The 19,948-nt window shown below is 46.9% G+C and overlaps 1 protein-coding gene across 1 annotated transcript in view; it reads left to right on the top strand.

Annotated features, from left to right (window-relative positions):
- The window catches only part of LOC142204635 (uncharacterized), a 96,849-nt gene extending 79,009 nt beyond the window's left edge, over positions 1 to 17,840 (top strand). The window contains exons 35-38 of the mRNA XM_075275942.1: positions 2,561 to 2,708; positions 5,644 to 5,745; positions 12,127 to 12,315; positions 12,550 to 17,840. Of these exons, the coding sequence (XP_075132043.1) occupies positions 2,561 to 2,708; positions 5,644 to 5,745; positions 12,127 to 12,315; positions 12,550 to 12,687 (577 nt within the window). The 3' untranslated portion in view covers positions 12,688 to 17,840. The remainder of the gene's footprint in view (positions 1 to 2,560; positions 2,709 to 5,643; positions 5,746 to 12,126; positions 12,316 to 12,549) is intronic.
- Positions 17,841 to 19,948: the final 2,108 nt, after the last annotated feature.

Here is a 19,948-nt window from a genome sequence, read left to right as displayed (position 1 = left end):
AGTGTTACATAAACCCCAAGAAGTCTGCGCTGAGCCTGTAATTGGAGTGATTTGCTTTTTAACCCCTGCAGGGCAGGATGACCGTGCAGGCAAATCTGGGGTGAAAGGTCGCCTAACAATCAGTGGAGCAAAACCCATAATTAATTGTCACCAGCAACAGAGGCAAATATGGCCAAAGACTGCAAGATGTCATCTGCTCCCATCCTGGATATACTGTGCACAGTACCACTTCTATAGTCTGGTACATATGGACAGTGTACAGTACCACTTCTATAGTCTGGTACATATGGACAGTGCACAGTACCACTTCTATAGTCTGGTACATATGGACAGTGCACAGTACCACTTCTATAGTCCGGTACATATGGACAGTGCACAGTACCACTTCTATAGTCCTGTATATATGGACAGTGCACAGTACTACTTCTCTTCTCCTGTATATATGGACAGTGCACAGTACCACTTCTATAGTCCGGTACATATGGACAGTGCACAGTACCACTTCTATAGTCCTGTATATATGGACAGTGCACAGTACTACTTCTCTTCTCCTGTATATATGGACAGTGCACAGTACTACTTCTCTTCTCCTGTATATATGGACAGTGCACAGTACTACTTCTCTTCTCCTGTATATATGGACAGTGCACAGTACCACTTCTATAGTCCTGTATGTATGGACAGTGCACAGTACTACTTCTCTTCTCCTGTATATATGGACAGTGCACAGTACCACTTCTCTTCTCCTGTATATATGGACAGTGCACAGTACCACTTCTCTTGTTCTGTATATATAAACAGTGCACAGTACTACTTCTCCTCTCCTGTATATATGGACAGTGCACAGTACTACTTCTCTTGTTCTGTATATATAAACAGTGCACAGTACTACTTCTCCTCTCCTGTATATATGGACAGTGCACAGTACTACTTCTCTTGTTCTGTATATATAAACAGTACACAGTACTACTTCTCCTCTCCTGTATATATGGACAGTGCACAGTACTACTTCTCTTGTCCTGTATATATAAACAGTGCACAGTACTACTTCTCCTCTCCTGTATATATGGACAGTGCACAGTACCACTTCTCTTGTATATATGGACAGTGCACAGTACCACTTCTCTTGTATATACGGACAGTGCACAGTACCACTTCTCCTTTATATATGCACAGTGCACAGTACTACTTCTCTTGCCGTTATTGTGGGGGGGGGGTGCTGCACCTCTATATCTGGGCTGTACATTACTGTGGTAGTGGTCTCTGTGTCTCGCAGACCTTTGTTCCCCGGCAGTAGCCATGTGATGCTACAGACTGCACAGTGACCCCCCACCCCCTCCCGCCTGGTCAGGGTCAGTCAGCTGGGGGCTGAGGATTAATGTGCTGGATTCTGGGACCCGACCACTGAAGCATCACTTTCTGCTCATGTCAGGCCTGGAATGCAGAGGAGGGGGGCGGCCCAGAAGTGGGGGCTCCCAGGAATAACAGCAGGGGTCTCGCATGATACAGGGCGGTATATACCTGCTAGACCCTGCTATGTGCCAGGTAGACAGGAGGAATGACAGAGCATCAGGAAGATTTAGGCCTGGGGGGGCGGGATCTGTGTGCATGAACCTCCACTACTATGTATAAATAGTATCTATAATGGGGCTGCCCTTGTATCACAGCAGCACAGAGGGTTTCAAGAGATGGATGTGCTGATCTTGTCGGAGGTCAGAATGAGAAGGATATAGTAGAAAGTGCAGGGTTCCCCAGCGATGCAGAGTATTTCAGGAGAGGAATATGCTGATCTTGGGAAGGAATGAAGACAGAAACCTCTCACAGCACAGAGTATTTCAGGAGAATACTGGACTGATCTTGAGAAAATTTACAGACCAAGGTCTTTCCCAGCAGCACAGAGTATTTAAAAGAGGAGAGTGCTTATCTTATTGGAGGGGTGGGAGCAAACTGCATCATTTGGTAGCACAGAGTATTTCAGGAGAGGACTGTGATGATCTTATGGGAGAACTTGAAGCAGCAGAGACGTGTTTGGTTGGGATGATGGATGGAGCAGGGTCCACAGCAGCACAGAGTTTTTCAGGAGTACACAGGACAGTGTGTCTTCTGCTTGTCACACCAGGTGGGTGGTGAGCCCGATCCCCGCTGACTCTAGGGCCTGTTCACACTCCTCCTGCGGAGGTCAGACCCCACTTAACATAGTTTATTTTCCACTCCTCAGCCCTTATTTTAGACTCTTGATATGCCGCCTGTCTGCTCCCCCTCCCCCATCAGTCTGCCCTGCTATGTAATCTTCCCACAATGAGATATGGGGTCTGGAGCTTGTCTGCTCTGCATGTGGGAAAGCTGGGTGGCCATACTACTTGTCACCCAGCGAAGGAAAATGTGCAAAATGTACAGGCCTGCGATCTCTGAAGAAGATAAGATGTAAAACAGAATGCAGCTTAGGACATCTTGTGGTCATTTTTCATGGTACCATAGCCACTGGGGGGCAGTGTTTAAAGAGATGTATATGTGATGTCTGGAGACGGACACTCACCTCTCTGCGCTTCTCTCCTCACAGACAGGAAGCCTTGCTTGCCGCCATTAGCGAGAAAGATGCAAACATTGCGCTGCTTGAATTGTCCTCATCTCGTAAGAAGAAGACGCAGGAGGAAGTGGCATCGCTGAAGCGGGAGAAGGACCGGCTAGTGCAGCAGCTCAAACAGCAGGTAAGACGTGGCCCGGCATGTCACAGGCTGAGTCTGCAAGGAAGAAGAAAAAACATGGTGAATCCTTTATGTTCTACAAATTAGGTTTTATACTCTAGTTACATCCAAAGCTGCACTGCACCAGTGACATTGTTCTAGCTGAGCTGTTGGGTCACGTCACTGCACAGACTGTTCTGTAGTCAAGCAGCAGAAAAAAGGTTGCAGCTTTGGGTGTGAATGGAGCATGTGAATTTTCACATAACGGCTTGCGATTTCATTGACTGTTAGCCCAACATCTAGCAGAGCTTGGTGAAATTCTCCATGATCTCTACTCCATGATTCAGTTATTTCGGGGCTGACATACGTGGGGGCAGCAGAGCTGACACTTCACACATTAGCAGCCGCCTGGACACGCAGTCACCTCCTCTGTCCGCAGCCCCCGGGGAGGCAGTCTATAAATCAGGGCCCTGGCAGGCAATGTAATGCTGAGATGATGGGTGTGACACTCCACAGACTGGGGGATGACATCAGATGGAAGCTCTCCCAGCCGCTTCTCACTGCCCCTTACATGTCTAGAGCGGTACAATCCATCTCTACATGTATGTAGCTATACAAGCTCCGCCCACAACATGCGGCATCTTTATGTACATAAGTGCAGGTGATATCGCACCCCCACAACAATCTCATCCCTCCCATATGGTACTTTCTGCATAAGCCAGTGTTATGTCACCATACCGCCATATGGGCTGGACCACTGGCAGTCTCTGGAGAGGGGTGCGAGGACGCCTGCTGTGCCTGCTTTATATCACACCCTGTCAGACGCCGCAGACCCTGGAAGGATTCACATTTTCCTGTTGTGAATTTCCAGATGAATCATATCAGTGATGGACGCACGCGCCACTTATATCCCCTTCCCCCATCTGCGGCAATCTTTGAAGGTGAAGGCCATGACCGGAAGTGCTGGAACTTGTAGTTCCTCCTCCTCCATTTGCACCTCAGGTTCAGCAAAGCACCTGTACAACTTTTGTAGATAGAGTTACAATACTCTGCTCTCCTAGCTTCCTGAATGGCGCAGAGTAGGCTGCATGCCCCCCTTCCTCCTTTCTTCATGGTGCAGATGTTACATCCTTGTCCTCTTCCCGGTGATGTTGTTTCTGTCCTCAGCGCCAGACACTTCCCCAAACCTCCGTCACCTGCTGCTTGCCCCCCATCTCTGAGCCGCTGTCTTGCCAAGTACAGATCTCGAGGTTTTCCGCCTCTTGGTGGGTGGGGGGGGGGGGGGGGGGGCGTCCTTCCGACACACATGAAGAACACAAACCTCGGCAACTCTTCCTACAATAATAACGGACTCCCGGAAAGCTGAGTGAGGGTTGTTTTGTTGGTCACCCAGCTTTCACAGGAGCAGATACATAAAAGAATGAGAGGGATATTAGAAGAGGACTTCGGGGTTTATGGTAGGGATGTTCTCTCTCACTTTGGGGAATGTTCATTTAAGTGTCAGTCTGGAATGTGGCGTCCGATGGCGGCCATAATCGTCAGCTCCTCAGCCCGCTGGCCCAACTTCCCATGGACTCTGACATCCAATAACAGTCACTCAATCATAAATTCTTCCATCCAGACGTGGAAAAGAATAAATAATCCGGAAAGAAGCTGCAGATTATAGAAGTTACATAATAACCCAGGAATGAGGGGAATCAGCGAAACCCCCCCCCCTTCCCTTAAAGAGACTGTGCCGGATTCCTGACATTGCCCGTCCAATACCTGTAGCGCCATCTCCGCATGTCCCGCTCCTGCCATCAATCACATTGTGTTCTGCCTGACAGGCGACAACTCCTCCAGAATAGCAGAGATTCCTCCTAGCCAGGAAGGCAAATAATGTGACTGATGGAGGCAACTGTACAGGGACAGAATAGTGAGCGCAGCTCTGGGGTATAATACAGGATAAGTAATGTAATGTATGTACACAGTGACTGTACCAGCAGAATAGTGAGCGCAGCTCTGGAGTATAATACAGGATAAGTAATGTAATGTATGTACACAGTGACTGTACCAGGAGAATAGTGAGCGCAGCTCTGGAGTATAATACAGGATAAGTAATGTAATGTATGTACACAGTGACTGTACCAGGAGAATAGTGAGCGCAGCTCTGGAGTATCATACAGGATAAGTAATGTAATGTATGTACACAGTGACTGTACCAGGAGAATAGTGAGCGCAGCTCTGGAGTATAATACAGGATAAGTAATGTAATGTATGTACACAGTGACCATCTTTCCATCTCTGCTCTGTAGTGCCTCCCATAAGACAGGATATTCTCCCCTAGCTGTGGTACCTTTTTCCTTTTCTATGGCTTCCCTGCTCGCTTTGTCTTTGGCTGCGGCGCCCTATTACTTATTCTTTGTCAGTGTCTCCCCCCTCCAGCTCATGAACACTTGGGGGTGTCCGGCTCTCCTTGGGAACTTTGCATTGTTTCCTGTTTTCAGTCCATTGTGCATCTTGACCGTGAAGTTGAAATAGTTTAGACTCTGAGTAATATTTACCCTGCCCCCGGGGGTCACATTGCTGTGTCAGCAGCCCCCTGACTGTGAGCGGCACATCTGTGCATGTATTGCTCTGATGTCCCTCCTATGTGTACAGCTGTTAACCCTTGTACTTGTTGTGGCTGGGTGACCCCTTTAGTGTAATTTTTTTTTTTTGGGGGGGGATTATAGTAGTATGGGATGTACTGCTGAGAGACTGTGCTGTTAACTCTTTGTGTGTAGCATCCAGCCTCAGGTGCGCTCGGCTCTCCCTTACTCCACATTGTAGCACTTTAAGCTGATATTCCTTGAATGATTGTAGAAAAGCTGGGTGACCACTGTAATGGCAGCCATATTCACAGTCACCCAGCTGTTCCAGGAGCAGATATCACTGCGTTTCCTGACACTTGTGTTCTATCTGATGTTTTATGTCACAGACACAGAACAGAATGAAACTCATGGCGGACAATTACGAAGCCGATCACCTAAAGACGTCTGCCCAGTCCAACCAAACCAACCACAAGCCCTCCCCGGATCAGGTAAGTCGCTTGCGTTCAACCCAATAGGCTAGAGTGATTTGTATGAAATCTATTGGTATTGACACCCCAAAACTCTCACACTTGCGTATTGAGGTATCAATATTAAATGAACCAGAAGATGTGACCATGAACAATCTGCTTCCAATTGTATAGGTCAGGATGGAGAGTCCTGTAGGGCCCCCCCGAGTCATATGGGCTGATATTGGCCAATAAGAATACAGGATATATTTTGTGAGCTTATTAACCAATTAGATCTGTTAGGCCAAATTGTTCATAGACCTAGTTGTAAGATCAGATTGGTCAGAATGAATAGTAATGTAGGGGTGTGATGGAATATCCTTTGTGAGCTCCATAACCTGTGAATTGTGTCAGACTAAATTGTATGTAAATCTAGTAGAATCAGATTGGTCATAATGGATAGTCCGGTAAGATCCGGGTCCTGTGTCCTATCGGCTGATAATAACCACAGCAAGAATATGGATTAACCAATGAGATCTGTAAGATGAGATTGTATGACTATGATCCTGTAACGTCTGTGTTTCTGCTCCGGTTACTAACCACGTGTCTGTTTCATCCCTCACGCTGCTCTGATGCTACTTCTCCCCTCATCACCTCTCACCCTATAGGATGATGAGGAGGGTATTTGGGCATAACCAATGAGATGATTAGGTCAGCCATTTTGTTCAGAACGGTGAGAACTCGCTTTGGCCTTGTCTTGGGATCTTGTGTCGTTGGCCTCTTGCATGTCTTTGTCTAGTCTGTCTGTGTCCCTGGCATGTGCCCGCTGTGGTTGTGCCCCTTCCCGCCATCTGTGGTGATCCGTGTGCTCGCTCATCCACAATACTGATTTCTTGACTATCATGCAAAATATGCAACAAGCAGCTGCTGCGTAAGGTGGAGGCGCCGTCGTACCTCACGCCTCACCCCTCTGCATTGTACCTGCTGTTGCTTCCTGATGATTGCACATTAGATTGGCCATTGGGGGCGCTGTTCTCTAGTACCATGTAGACATTGGGCACCAGTTATGGTTGCAGATATTCCCCAGTTCTGTTCTGGAGGTTCTCTGCCAATCTCCGCTGAGGCGTGACTACTCAGCCCCATCATCATGTACCTGGAAATGCAGGCGAGTTAAAGGGGCTGCCCAGGAAATAGAGAATCATGGGTTTCTTCCAAACTAAAAAAACGCGCCACACTTGTCCCTGGGTTGTATCGGGGCTGCAGCTTAGCCCAGCTAGTGCTTATGACACTGGAATGCAATTCCAGACATCACCTGTGGGCAGGGGTGGCACTGCCATGTTCTTCTAATGTGGTGCCATAGACCACACAAATAAATGTGACCAGCAAATGGCCAAAACTGTTCATCTCTACGGTCAGGGTGGACGGCGTTGCGATTTCCCAGACTCCCCTTCACCAGCTAATCCTTTTATCATTTTCTTTGATCTAATTTGAAGATTCTCCCCAAAAGGCGGACCCTCCCCCCCCTCCAGGAAAAAAATCTTATTACCCCCTCCCATGCAGTTACATCATGAAAGTGACGCTTTGTTCTCATCACCCTCTGAGCGCTGAAAGGTGAAGGGGTTAATCAGGATTTAATCCCACTTTTCGGGGATTTTATTCCCCCCCCCCCTTTCTCCCCCCTTGTTGTTGATGTTGGAGAAATTCACAGAGCATGTAATTAGAGGAATGCTGCGACTCCGCACCTGTGATGTCTATGGGAACGCAACATAGCAGCCGCCTATTCAGGCATTGTCACTGGGGTCATCTGCAGCAAAGCCACGCTAACCCTTTCCTGTCCGGCTGTCGGCAGCAGCGATCACTCCTCAGAGGCACCTATAGAAAAAGCCACTATGGACACTGTAACAAAACCTCTGCTGTAAGCCAAGCATCTAGCACAAATCTGTCCTTAGTCACGATACCGTGTTACATTTTATCTACACTGATACCTTGTATCTCATAGAGGATTGTCCAGACTGGATGAAGATGTAGCAAAGAACAGCTGTGAAAGGTAGACGGGAGCGCAGCTCTGGAGTATAATACAGGATAAGTCATGTAATGTATGTACACAGTGACTGCACCAGCAGAATAGTGAGCGCAGCTCTGGAGTATAATACAGGATAAGTAATGTAATGTATGTACACAGTGACTGTACCAGCAGAATAGTGAGCGCAGCTCTGGAGTATAATACAGGATAAGTAATGTAATGTATGTACACAGTGACTGTACCAGCAGAATAGTGAGCGCAGCTCTGGAGTATAATACAGGATAATTAATGTAATGTATGTACACAGTGACTGCACCAGCAGAATAGTGAGCGCAGCTCTGGAGTATAATACAGGATAAGTAATGTAATGTATGTACACAGTGACTGTACCAGCAGAATAGTGAGCGCAGCTCTGGGGTATAATACAGGATAAGTAATGTAATGTATGTACACAGTGACTGCACCAGCAGAATAGTGAGCGCAGCTCTGGGGTATAATACAGGATAAGTAATGTAATGTATGTACACAGTGACTGCACCAGCAGAATAGTGAGCGCAGCTCTGGGGTATAATACAGGATAAGTAATGTAATGTATGTACACAGTGACTGCACCAGCAGAATAGTGAGCGCAGCTCTGGAGTATAATACAGGATAAGTAATGTAATGTATGTACACAGTGACTGTACCAGCAGAATAGTGAGCGCAGCTCTGGAGTATAATACAGGATAAGTAATGTAATGTATGTACACAGTGACTGCACCAGCAGAATAGTGAGTGCAGCTCTGGAGTATAATACAGGATAAGTAATGTAATGTATGTACATAGTGACTGTACCAGCAGAATAGTGAGCGCAGCTCTGGAGTATAATACAGGATAAGTAATGTAATGTATGTACACAGTGACTGTACCGGCAGAATAGTGAGCGCAGCTCTGGAGTATAATACAGGATGTAACTCAGGATTAATACAGAATAAGTAATATCACACCATGACACATTCAGATGTTGCTTTTATTGTATAGTGGTAGCCTATGGGAGATGCTTAGTGACCTCACAGTGCCTGCTCTTGCCACTATCTCTGCCCTTCACTAACCTCCCAATCCTTTTCCTGACATCTCTTATCTCGGACCCTCGGCCTGCCAGGGGTGTGATGTTAAGTGTTGCCCATTGTCCTTATCATGTAATTAGGGAGTCTGTTAATTCTGCCCGTCACAGCTCCTGGCACATTCCTGCCAACAGAAGACAGCACGCAGACGCCCAAATATTTGGTTGCCAAGAGACAGCCAGCCCCGAGAACCCTGGGCAGTAGATGGATACAGCCCGCTACTCCCTTATATAATATGAAATGTTGAGCTCCTTGTAAGTCCTTTATTCAGTATATGTTACTAGAGAGCAGAGCATTATGGGGCTGATGTTTTCAGAGGGGTGAAGCTTATGCACCGTGTTTCCAAGGGCCACCGGCAGAATTTGATTCCTGCTTTAGATGTGAATAGAGAAATAAAGGAATAAAATGGTATTTGCAGATTTCCTCAAGCTCCTATGTACATTTTAAACTTCAATGATCAGACCTAACTCATGGGATTCTGGGTAACCAAGGTCATTCTGTAACCCCGGAGGAGCACCGCTGCCATGTTTTCCGGTGCAGCTCCCCCCCCCCCCCCCCCTGTATTTGCTGTGGTACATACTGTATGTTAGTTCTGGCTATGTAGTTGATGTCAGCTCTTTAATTTGCACAGCAGAAAACAATAGTGCATACATGGGATATTGTTTGCACCGGGGGCTAGCCTGGACCCCTCCAGAGGGGATCGTTTTCAGATCTCTCCCGTCCTGTCCCTGTCTCAGTGTGAGGTGAAGCTCGGGCTGGCGGCACTTCTGAGGAAGCGCTCACAAACACTGTGTCCCTTGGCGTGATCTCAGAGCATCCAAGGCGCATCTTGGAAGGTCTCTTCCTCTTGACTTTCCCAAAATGCATCCCCCCCCCTTCCCAATCTAGAAGAGGGAACTTGCTACCCCCTCATATAGGGTTAACCCACTCATGACTGAAATACACTGTCATACAGAGTATCACTATTATAATGGAAGCCTCTATACTTTACACTGTAGTCAGTAGTATATAGTAATAGTCTATGATAGTCATTTTTCGGCTTGTCCCCCTGTACAGCCACAGCTCCTCTGTTTTGGGCCTCCACATGAGCTCTCATTTCAATATCTTTATTAACAAAGCTTCACCCTGGACTGGAGACGATGGTTCTCCTAATGAAGTTGGCTGCGCACAGGCTTAAACCTCTCCATGATCTATGTGTGAGCTTAACTCACTTTGCCGTGCTCCATTTCATCTGTTATCTGCCCCATTGTCACCAGGATCTGCCCCTGAAAGAGAGGATTAGTTCCTGGGGATCACACGCTGTGTACGGTGCTATCACCCCCCACCCCATACAACCTAATCACATCCCCCTCCCCCCACGTGCAAGGAAATATCTCATATACTGTGCACTTGCCAACTGTAAGAACGTTTCTTATTCATCTCTGCACCTGGAAAAGCTGGGTGATCACCAATACAGTCACTGAAGTAGTCACATCGCTTGTTCTTCTCTGCATTTTATAACAAGCATATCTGCCATTTAGGAGCCTGGGAAAGCTGAGTGAAAACACCTTGCTGTAATAGAGGGCAAGCAAAGGGTGTATATGTACCGATATCTTACAAGTACAGTATATAGACACAATAGGGAAGGATATACTGTGGCCTCATCTACTACCCAGGACCCCCTAACCCCAGCCTGGCCCCTGTGTCCATGCACAGGGTGGTTTATTTGGCTGACAGTTTACACCTGCAGATCAAAGCCTGGAAAAGGCCGACAACTACTGACTGTAACGTGACAGATGGTGGTTCACCCGTCCCCCTCCCCCACACACTGAAGATATGTGACATAGACTAACCAGCTGTGCCCACTGATGTGGTCCTATGTTTTGGTGTGACAGGGGCTCCTAATGCCTGTAGATGAGTACAGCAGGGCCCACAGACCCCCTCCTGTCCCCTGAGATGTGTCAGACAGGTGCATCATGTGGAGCAAACCCTCGGCCTGGAAATCCTACCACTCAACCATCCCCTGTAACAAAGCTTCAGCTCTGGACAGAGAGAAGTTTTCTACTAGACTATTGTACGGTGCATCATGGAGGGTGTGCTTAATTCTGCCACCTAAGTGACATAGTTGATGAAGGATTTGGTTCGGCTGATGGCCCCACCGTCAGTGAGTAGTATGGCGAGAACATGCAACAGGTTTGCACCTTTCATATGCCAAAATGTGAAGTAGATTTATATTGAATCTTCCCCTTTGTTTCTATTCTTCACATTTTCTAGATCTCTGCTTTTTTGTGAAATTCTCTCATTTCGAGGTTGATAGAACCTGTTCAGACCTTCGAGGGGTTTTCATAATGATCCCCAGGATAGGTCATCAGTATGAGATCTGTCAGTGTCTGACACCCAAACCCCACACAGATCAGGTCTGGATAGGTCATCAGTATGAAAACTCAATTTGGGGTCAAAAAACCCCTTTAAACTTCGCAGCTGAGGGTTTGTTGCAGTTCTATCCAGTGCAGACTAAATTGTAACATAACAGCTGTCCTGCTCCTGATATGTAGAATTGTCCAGACTGTATACAATAGTAACAGACCCTCAGCTATGAGAAGTATTGGCTGATGGCTGGCTCGGGATCTTTTCTTGTCATGTGGCAGCTTCTTCTTGACTTTTATCATTTTCCAGGCTGCCCATTGAAGCCCTCAGGGAGTGATATATCTGCCCCGTATCTCTGCACTCGCTGCTTTCTATCAGAGCTTATCCGGTGCTGACAGCCGCTCTGCCAGCGCTCAGACACGTCACCCGGCAGCCGCCTGCGCTCTTGTCTGTGACCGTGACTGTGATACAGTATCTGCAGAGCCACGCCGCCTTGCACCTAATATCACGTGTGTTATACATAGCTAGGACCACTGCCCCCTCTGTGTACTGCAAAGATCTGATCAGCTCCATATCAGAACTGGCTGTTTGTTACAATTGTATCCAGCACATCATCCAGACTGATACATTGTAGCAAACTGTTAGGATGAGGCTTGTGCGTCTGAAGATTATACGATGTAACAAACCCTCAGTCGTGACAAGGGATCTTGGCTGTACTTGTGTTTTTTTTATTATTTCATCTCCCTCAGTAAGTTGTGCATCCTCACTTTCATGTCCGTGTTTCCAGACCTCCCTGTGTTGCCTCCATCCATCTTGTCCCTCTTCTTCCTATCATTACTGATGGACCTTATAGGTTCGGAGCCTCCTCCTAGGTGGTGGTGTTGTTTTTGGGTGGGTGGGACATCCCTCTTCCTCCCTGACTACCCCTAACCAGTCTATTTTCTCTTGTAGATGATTCAGCCCCTCCTAGACCTTGACCAGAATCGCAGCAAACTCAAACTGTATATCGGGCATCTGACTGCTCTGTGCCAGGACAGAGACCCCCAGATCCTGCAAGCGCTTCGCCCGCCTGACTCCTACTACCTGGACGACAACAGGGCAGTTTGGGAGCAGAGGCTGCAGAAGATGACGGCCGAAGAGGTGAGAATGAGGGGAAGTAGTCCAGCACATTTTCTGATACAAGGCTCCAAATCTTCAGCATAGACATGCATGATAAGATCCTCTCTGTCTGTGTCCACCACTAGGGGGAGCTCTCTGTATATGGTTTTATTATTGATTGGGGCCTGTACAATCCCTCTGACCTTTCTATTAGTTGTCATACTCAGTGGCGTCTCCTTTTGCTGTAATAATAATGTGTTTATTTCTACCTTTCAGTTGAGCGAAGAGTTGGAAAAATGCGAGCATGAGAGCGCAGAATTGCAGGAATTTGCCAACACCATCCTCCAGCAGATTGCAGATCACTGCCCTGATATCCTGGAACAAGTTGTCAATGCCTTGGAAGAATCCTCCTGACACCACAGAGATCGAGGTCATCGCCACCTGCAGCTCGGATACAACGGTCACCAGTGTTAGTCGACGATTTTATGTTTTCTCCCCTCCACCCGCTGGCTCTGGCCTGGGGTAGAGACCCGCACATCCAGCCTTGCACTGCCTGTCACAAACTGCACTGTACGTACCGTTACTCCAGGGGCTTTTTGTGGTTTCTAGGGGTGCAGCACGCCCCCTTTCCACCAGGACCAAAAAAAAAAATGATCTCCCCTTTTTGTTTAGAGGGGCATTAACCTGCCTGCAGTCGCCCCCATTGGGTTATTGTGGGTCCACTCTTCCGTTCAGATTTGCAATAAGAGAGCCGGCTTGGACCCTTGTGACAGTGTTGGCTATGGCGGCGAAGGGCTTGACGCAATGAATGATGGAACTGTTGAACTGTTACAGAGCCGATAATGTAAGGAGATTTCTACCCGACAACACAATGCGCTTCTATTACCACAAACCGTTAGTAATTCCGTTGGTTTCCAGCAGAGTCTATAGATACCGATATTCCAAGATGCCTCAAAGCTTGCAGACTACAGCACCCATCCTGAGGGGTTGTCTACCCTGGGAGTGAAATTCTAGTTTTGCACAGATTGCATTTTCTTTGTTTTCCTGGGAAGGTTTCTATCAGCCAGCATCAAACCCAGCAGCCCAGATCCACCAGCACTACCACCACCACCATCCTCACCAGGAGATGCCTGCTCCTTCTCCCTCTTACTACCACACCTTTTATTTAGCATCCATAGGTCAGCACCTGCTACCTCCAGCAGGTCATAATAAATGGGACTTGTCACCAAGACTGACCTCTGATCCCCTAAGCCAGGACTACACTACATCAAGAGCTATGATTTCCAGTGGGAAAACCAGATCAGACCCCAAGAATCATTCAGACCCCTAAATTAAATCAGACCAGTCCACAAAATTAAAAACCAAGACCAGATCTCTAAGCTTTCTTAGGTCCCAGGTCTGACCTCTAATCTCATTCAGACCCCTAAAATAAATTGGACCCCAAATCAGAAGCCTGAAAGTAAATCAGAATCCAGATCAGATTTCTAAAATGATTCATACCCCCAGTCTAGACCCCTAAAATGAATCGGGCCCTAGTTCAGACCCCTCAAATAAATCAGACTCCCCTCCCCCCCAGTCTAGACCCTTTAAATTAATATAGACGTAAGACTAGCTCTCAAACCAAACCCAAAAATAAATCCGACCCCTACAATTAATTTGGAGCACAGATCTGGCCCCTGCATCTTTGGGCATGTCTCTGGAGCTTAAACAAGTGCGCCCTGGTCTGGATTCGCACAGTGGTCCACCAATGACGGAGAATGTGTCCTAGAGATGTCCTCCCTCTCCTGCGCAGGGTGTCCTAATTTAATGGGGTTCCCATTTTCTGTCCTGAGTTCAGTGACAGACTCGTTGTTAGTGTCGTGCTCCTGGACAACCTTCTTGAACACAGTAGTCTATAGGGCAGTGTATCCATACCAACCACACTGCGCTGTCCCCTTTTACACGCCATGACATGTAATTCTGCTCCGTCTCGGTGACCGATCCTCATGACTGTTACAGGGGATTTCATTAGTGTCAACGCTTCGACATCATGTGAAATCCTTAAAAGATGACCTGCTGAGGTGGAGGAGACGCTGCTGTAAATCTTGGTTGGTGAGTAGAGATGACTTTTAAGACATGGCGGATTTTGAGACTCCTCCCAGCCAGGACCTGCGCAATAAAGCTAAAGATGGAGCCTAAAACACTGTCCACGAATGACACTACAGGCAAGGGACACGAGACGGGATATATTTTGGGGCCCAGGATCTGTGACGCCCCCTCCCAACCTCTGATAAACTCAGGAATTCAATTTATCATTCAGAATCCATACAATCCAGATTTAACCAAGAGGTGTAAGGAGGGGGGACATGAAATATGGACGTCTCAAAGATGGGAGCGACCACCTTGGAATGTGACTGGATGTTTAGTAAGTTCTCTCCAGACAAGGTCAAAGGTTTTCATCAGTCTGCGGATCATCCCTGTAAATCTGTGGGGTCCGGGAATCTCTGCAGGGTGGTAAATTCCTTATAGTCAGGCTGACGCCCATCGCTGTGGATACCAGGAGGCAAATGATTCATCTCTACAGGCACCGGCCTAAAATCATAGGGATCCAAAGGACTGAAGAGACGAGAATGGCAATACACTGGGCAGGTCTGTACTCCTGTCACATCCAGAGCTGCATCCAGACACTGTACAACTGTATGCAGTTGCCTCATCAGCTCCCTCTACTGGTGCTTGCAGGAAGTCCTAATTCTATCCTATATCTATGCAGCTCTAGATGTGATTAGAGTATAAGATCTGATCTAATATTCGCAGAATGGATCGTTATTGTGTGTAGAGATACAACCGGCTTACAGAACCTGTGTCTGGCGGTCTTGGGCCAAGAACGGTTTATGCGCTTTACCACAGGATCCCGTCCGACTAGTCCGTTCAGAACACAAGCTGCAAAATAAGGGTTAAATCATCATTTCTTAAAGCGAACCCATGTGCTTTTTTTTAAATTAATTTGGGACGACAAGAAATGGATGGAAATCCTATCGATTACACTACAAATCTTACTGAGCAAAATGGCTGCCGCTGCTACACCTTTATAACGTTAAGTAGGGGAATATTTTTGGGGAGTTTTTTTTTTTTTTTTAATTTTTGTGTCAAAAAAAAGGAAGAACAAACCCTCCGTTCCTGATGTGGAGTCGTGTAATATCCTGGATTTTTCAGGCCTTTATTTTGTGTGGTTTATGCCTGCGCCGGCCCCTTGACAAACCCGATGCTCCTCCTTCCCCCTTGTGTAGGTGTCCGAAAACGTCTGTTACTTCCGCTAATGACAGAATGACCCCCCCCCACCACCCCTTACTGTCCATAATGTTGGTGCATTTGGGGGGGCCGCGTTAAAAACCACAGAAGTAGTAAATAAAATGTTGCGTGTGTCCCGTATTGACGCACACGTGTATAGATGTATAAGATGTACGCGCGTTTTACGTGTGAATAAATTGCCATATTGAATTTTCTTTTTTTTTTTTTTCTCACATTGCTTGAATTTGTACAATATGAAGGTGGTCCGATGACATTTTACAGCATAGTGACCTGTCGAGCGCGTGCCCTGAGCTGCATGGGCCGTTTCTAGAGGGCGCTATTTACCGCTATTCCTAGAAAGCGCTTACGTAGCTGAGGACGGAGCCTTCCCATTGGCCAGCCGCTGTGGGTCCATACCCCGATATCAGTGCCTTTATGGAAGCGAATTCTAGACGTATTAAAGGGCCACGTCCACTTCTATGTAAGTAAAGAATGATCACTGTAGAATGGAAAGTTCTAGAATTTTCTAATTGACTTTGTGTTTCAGTTTCCCTCTGCTTGCTGTACGTGGATGAGAACAGTTTGGTTTACACTATACATGTACTGACTTCACAGCTGAGGGTTTGCTACAGTGTTATTTAATCTAGCCAACCGACACATCACCTGCACTGACACATAAACTCTCCAGACAAGAGCCATTGGTGCAGCAGATTGTCTAGACTGGATTAGACTGTAACAAACCCTCAGCTGAGAAGAATACTGAGTCACACTACGTCAGCAAACATTTCTGTTCTGTTTGTTACAATGTATCAGCACAGGTATTGGAATACAGACTATTCGCAGGATTGTCTAGAGTCCCTCAGCACCACAACTCCCAGCATGCTCTGTTCCCTTCTATGGGATTGCCAAGACCAGCAGAGCAAGTATGTGCACTCTGGGAGTTGTAGTGCAACTGAATGCAATTGTAACAAATCCTCAGCTCTGAGAAGTATTATGTCAATAACTACCATTCACATATCTTTTGCTGACAGCAAGCAGAGATCTTGTAAACAAAGTCAGTCAAAGAACTTCGTTATACAAGGACAGCCTCTTAATTTGCATAGATTCCTCTAATTCATGGGGCTTTTAAAGGCATGTTTACCGTATTATGTACTGAATATGTGCCCAGTAGGTTATTAAAGGGGTCCTCTACCCTTTGCATTTGGTATCTATGTAGGGAGCAGAGCTGTCTAGTACGTATCCCATGGTGTATCTCCGCCATATATCTGGTAGAGAACTCCTTTAAAGTGGCAAATCCATTGGGTTACATGAGAAACTATTCCAAGTAACACTAATGCAGTTTTTTTAGGAGCTTGTACCTTCACCGATACCAGAGACACACAGGAGCTTCTGCGTCAATGTCTTGCAAAATAAATCTGCAAAAAAATGGCGGCGGAAATGCGCTTGAAGTCGCCATGGGAGGGCGGAGCTTTCTCCTAAGCCAACCCACAAATACAACCTTTGCCCACTGATGACGCACGAGCCTTACTGTCCTCCCTGGTATCTAATGAATACACAGCCCCACCAAAAACATGGCCGCCTGCCTGGATTTTGGAAAAGATATTTAATGGTGCTAGTCAGCCATGTGCCGAAACGTAGGGTCTGCAACAGCCGACTGAGCATGCTGGGAAATGGGGAGAGAGTGGGATCAGCTGCTTTAACCCTTTGTGGGTGAAATTCCAGTTTGTGACCCTGACCCAAAACAGAGGGGGGATATGAGGGTTAATGAATGTATATGTGGGCTTGTTATGGAGGCAATCTCATGTCTATGGAATAGGAAGGGAGACCCCCACGAGGGGCTATTTCTGTCTTTGCTGCTGCTGGCCAACTCACTACCATTATTGTATGTCTGACGTGTTTATATAAATATATATATAATTGTTAAATATGTACCCCCCCCCCCAGCTGTGGGAGGAGCCGGCCTTGTAGCATCCTTATTGCCACAGCGGGGATCAGAGACGTCCTCCCTCTGTATTTTATTGGGCTGTTTTTGTGCCTTTTTTAAAATCTTGTAAAAACTTTTTTTTTTGTAAGGAAAAATAAAATCTTTCCCCCCCCCACCACAGTCTTTAGGGGGCGCTGCCTGTACAACATGTTCTTAGGGGGTGTCTCTGGAAGATGGTGCAGAGTTAGCCCAAACTCCTGGGAGTTAAGAGGTTAATGGAACCCGATCCCGTCTTTCTCTATGTAACCATAGTTTTATTTTTGTTAATTTTGTTGTTGTTTTTTTTTTCTTCTTCTTCTTGTTTACCCTGAACAGGATGCCAAAAAGATTAAAATGTAAAAACTACTGAATGTCTGCGAGTCTTATTACTGTGCGGAGGGGGGCGGGGATAATAAGGAAAATATCCTGTACCCCAAATGTCAGCCTGTCATTATCCTGTACCCCAAGTATCAGCCTGTCATTATCCTGTACCTCAAATGTCAGCCAGTCATTATCCTGTACCCCAAAAGTCAGCCTGTCATTACCATGTACCCCAAGTATCAGCCTGTCATTATCCTGTACCCCAAATGTCATCCTGTCATTATCCTGTACCCCAAGTGTCAGCCTGTCATTATCCTGTACCCCAAATGTCAGCCAGTCATTATCCTGTACCCCGAGTATCAGCCTGTCATTATCCCGTACCCCAAGTATCAGCCTGTCATTATCCTGTATCTTACATGTTAGCATATCATTGGTCTGCCCTCCCCCCAAGTGTCAGCTTGTCCTTGTTTTGTACCTCAGGTGCCATCATTGCCAAACCTCATGTTCTTCACCCTCCTCAGTTTACTTGGGTTTGGAGGAGCTCAGTCTTGGTGATTTCTGGGTGGTCCGTGTTATCAAAGCCTCAGGTCATGTAAGACCAGGTCATAATAATGTCTTCTAGCTGAAGCGATGAGAAGGTCATTGACTAATTTGGTGCTGTGGTCTCGTTTCAGTGAGCCAGGCACGAAGCTCAGGGGTCTACATCAGTAAAACAAGGCTCAAGTAGTTTTCACAAGCTGCGGCGTGATGGGCAGGAGACAGGCGGGTAATTGGTTGGGTTGGTGGCCGGTCAAGAGGACTGTTTACAAAAACAGGTCAAATAAGAGCATTTTAATGAGGGGAGAGAAGACGCTGAGGAACGTGAAAGAAGCGAGCAGAGGGCTCCAGCCATCGAGAAGGATTCTGAGACCCCTCACTGTAGGAGTCATCCTACACCTGTCACCAAACACCATCCCAATAGTTATATCTATAGCAATCCTGAGTATAATGTGTGTGAAGGCCCACCACCACTGTCAGGCCCATATACTAGTACTAGTTAATATAATCCAGCCTCCCATATATACCTCAGAAGCTGAACTAGGAGGTGTCCTGTGACATTTCCCTGGGGTTTGAGCCATGGTACTTCACCAAAAGTGGACCCATAAAGTGTCAATGACAATCCCTGGAAAAGAGTTCTATGCCATACTCTGGAAGCTGAACCATTACACGCCCTATGACACTACTGAAAGCCAAGAGGTGCCCCACTGAGATGCTGAGCTATGAAACGTCTCACAAGACTTCCTAGACGTTAGGATATGAGGGGGTCTCACAAGACTTCCCAGACGTTAGGCTATGAGGGGTCCCACAAGACTTCTCAGACGTTAGGCTATGAGGGGTTCCACAAGACTTCCCAGATGTTAGGATATGAGGGGGTCTCACAAGACTTCCCAGACGTTAGGCTATGAGGGGTCCCACAAGACTTCCCAGACGTTAGGCTAGGAGGGGTCCCATGACACTTCCTGGAGTTGGAACCACTGGGTGCACTAAGACACTAACCAGAAGCAGATCCATGACTCTTCCTTTAAGTGGAGCTTGTTTCTTCCAATAGGGTCTCACTTGTTACTGACCCTCATACCGATGACCTAAACTGTGGGAAGGGGCTACTGTTGAAAGGGGTGTAACTGTCATGTGTGCAGAGGAAGCAATTGCTGCTGCGTCCTGGACCATGAGAGGGTCCAAGGGCCTCTCTACAATATAAGAGACCACAGCTAATACTTAGACATTTTGCTTAGGGGCCCAGTAGCTTCATATTAGATCTCGGAGACATGTAAACGTTGACTCCACAGTGAGGGGGGAGCTCATTTTCCGTGCCCCTTGCTGGCACTTTTAGGGTCTCTTTGGTTGCCCTTTAAGTAGTGACTCCACATATCAGGCCCCTCACTGGGGTTTCAGAAAAGTGCGTTAGTATATGTCAAAATGTTTGGCTGCCAAATACAAAGCCGGGACTCATCACCTTCTTCCTCCTCCTCCTCCTCCTCCTCCTAGCGTGTGTAGATGGCTCCAGATTATAAAGTGTTGTTATTTCTGTCGACGATTTTAATGAAGTGAGATAACAAATGGCACATTTCAGAATCGCTGGATTTT

The sequence above is a fragment of the Leptodactylus fuscus genome, chromosome 5 (genome assembly GCF_031893055.1).
Source record: "Leptodactylus fuscus isolate aLepFus1 chromosome 5, aLepFus1.hap2, whole genome shotgun sequence".
Lineage (NCBI taxonomy): Eukaryota > Metazoa > Chordata > Amphibia > Anura > Leptodactylidae > Leptodactylus > Leptodactylus fuscus.
Note: the sequence above shows the minus strand (reverse complement) of the source record. Positions and strands in the feature narration are given on the sequence as shown.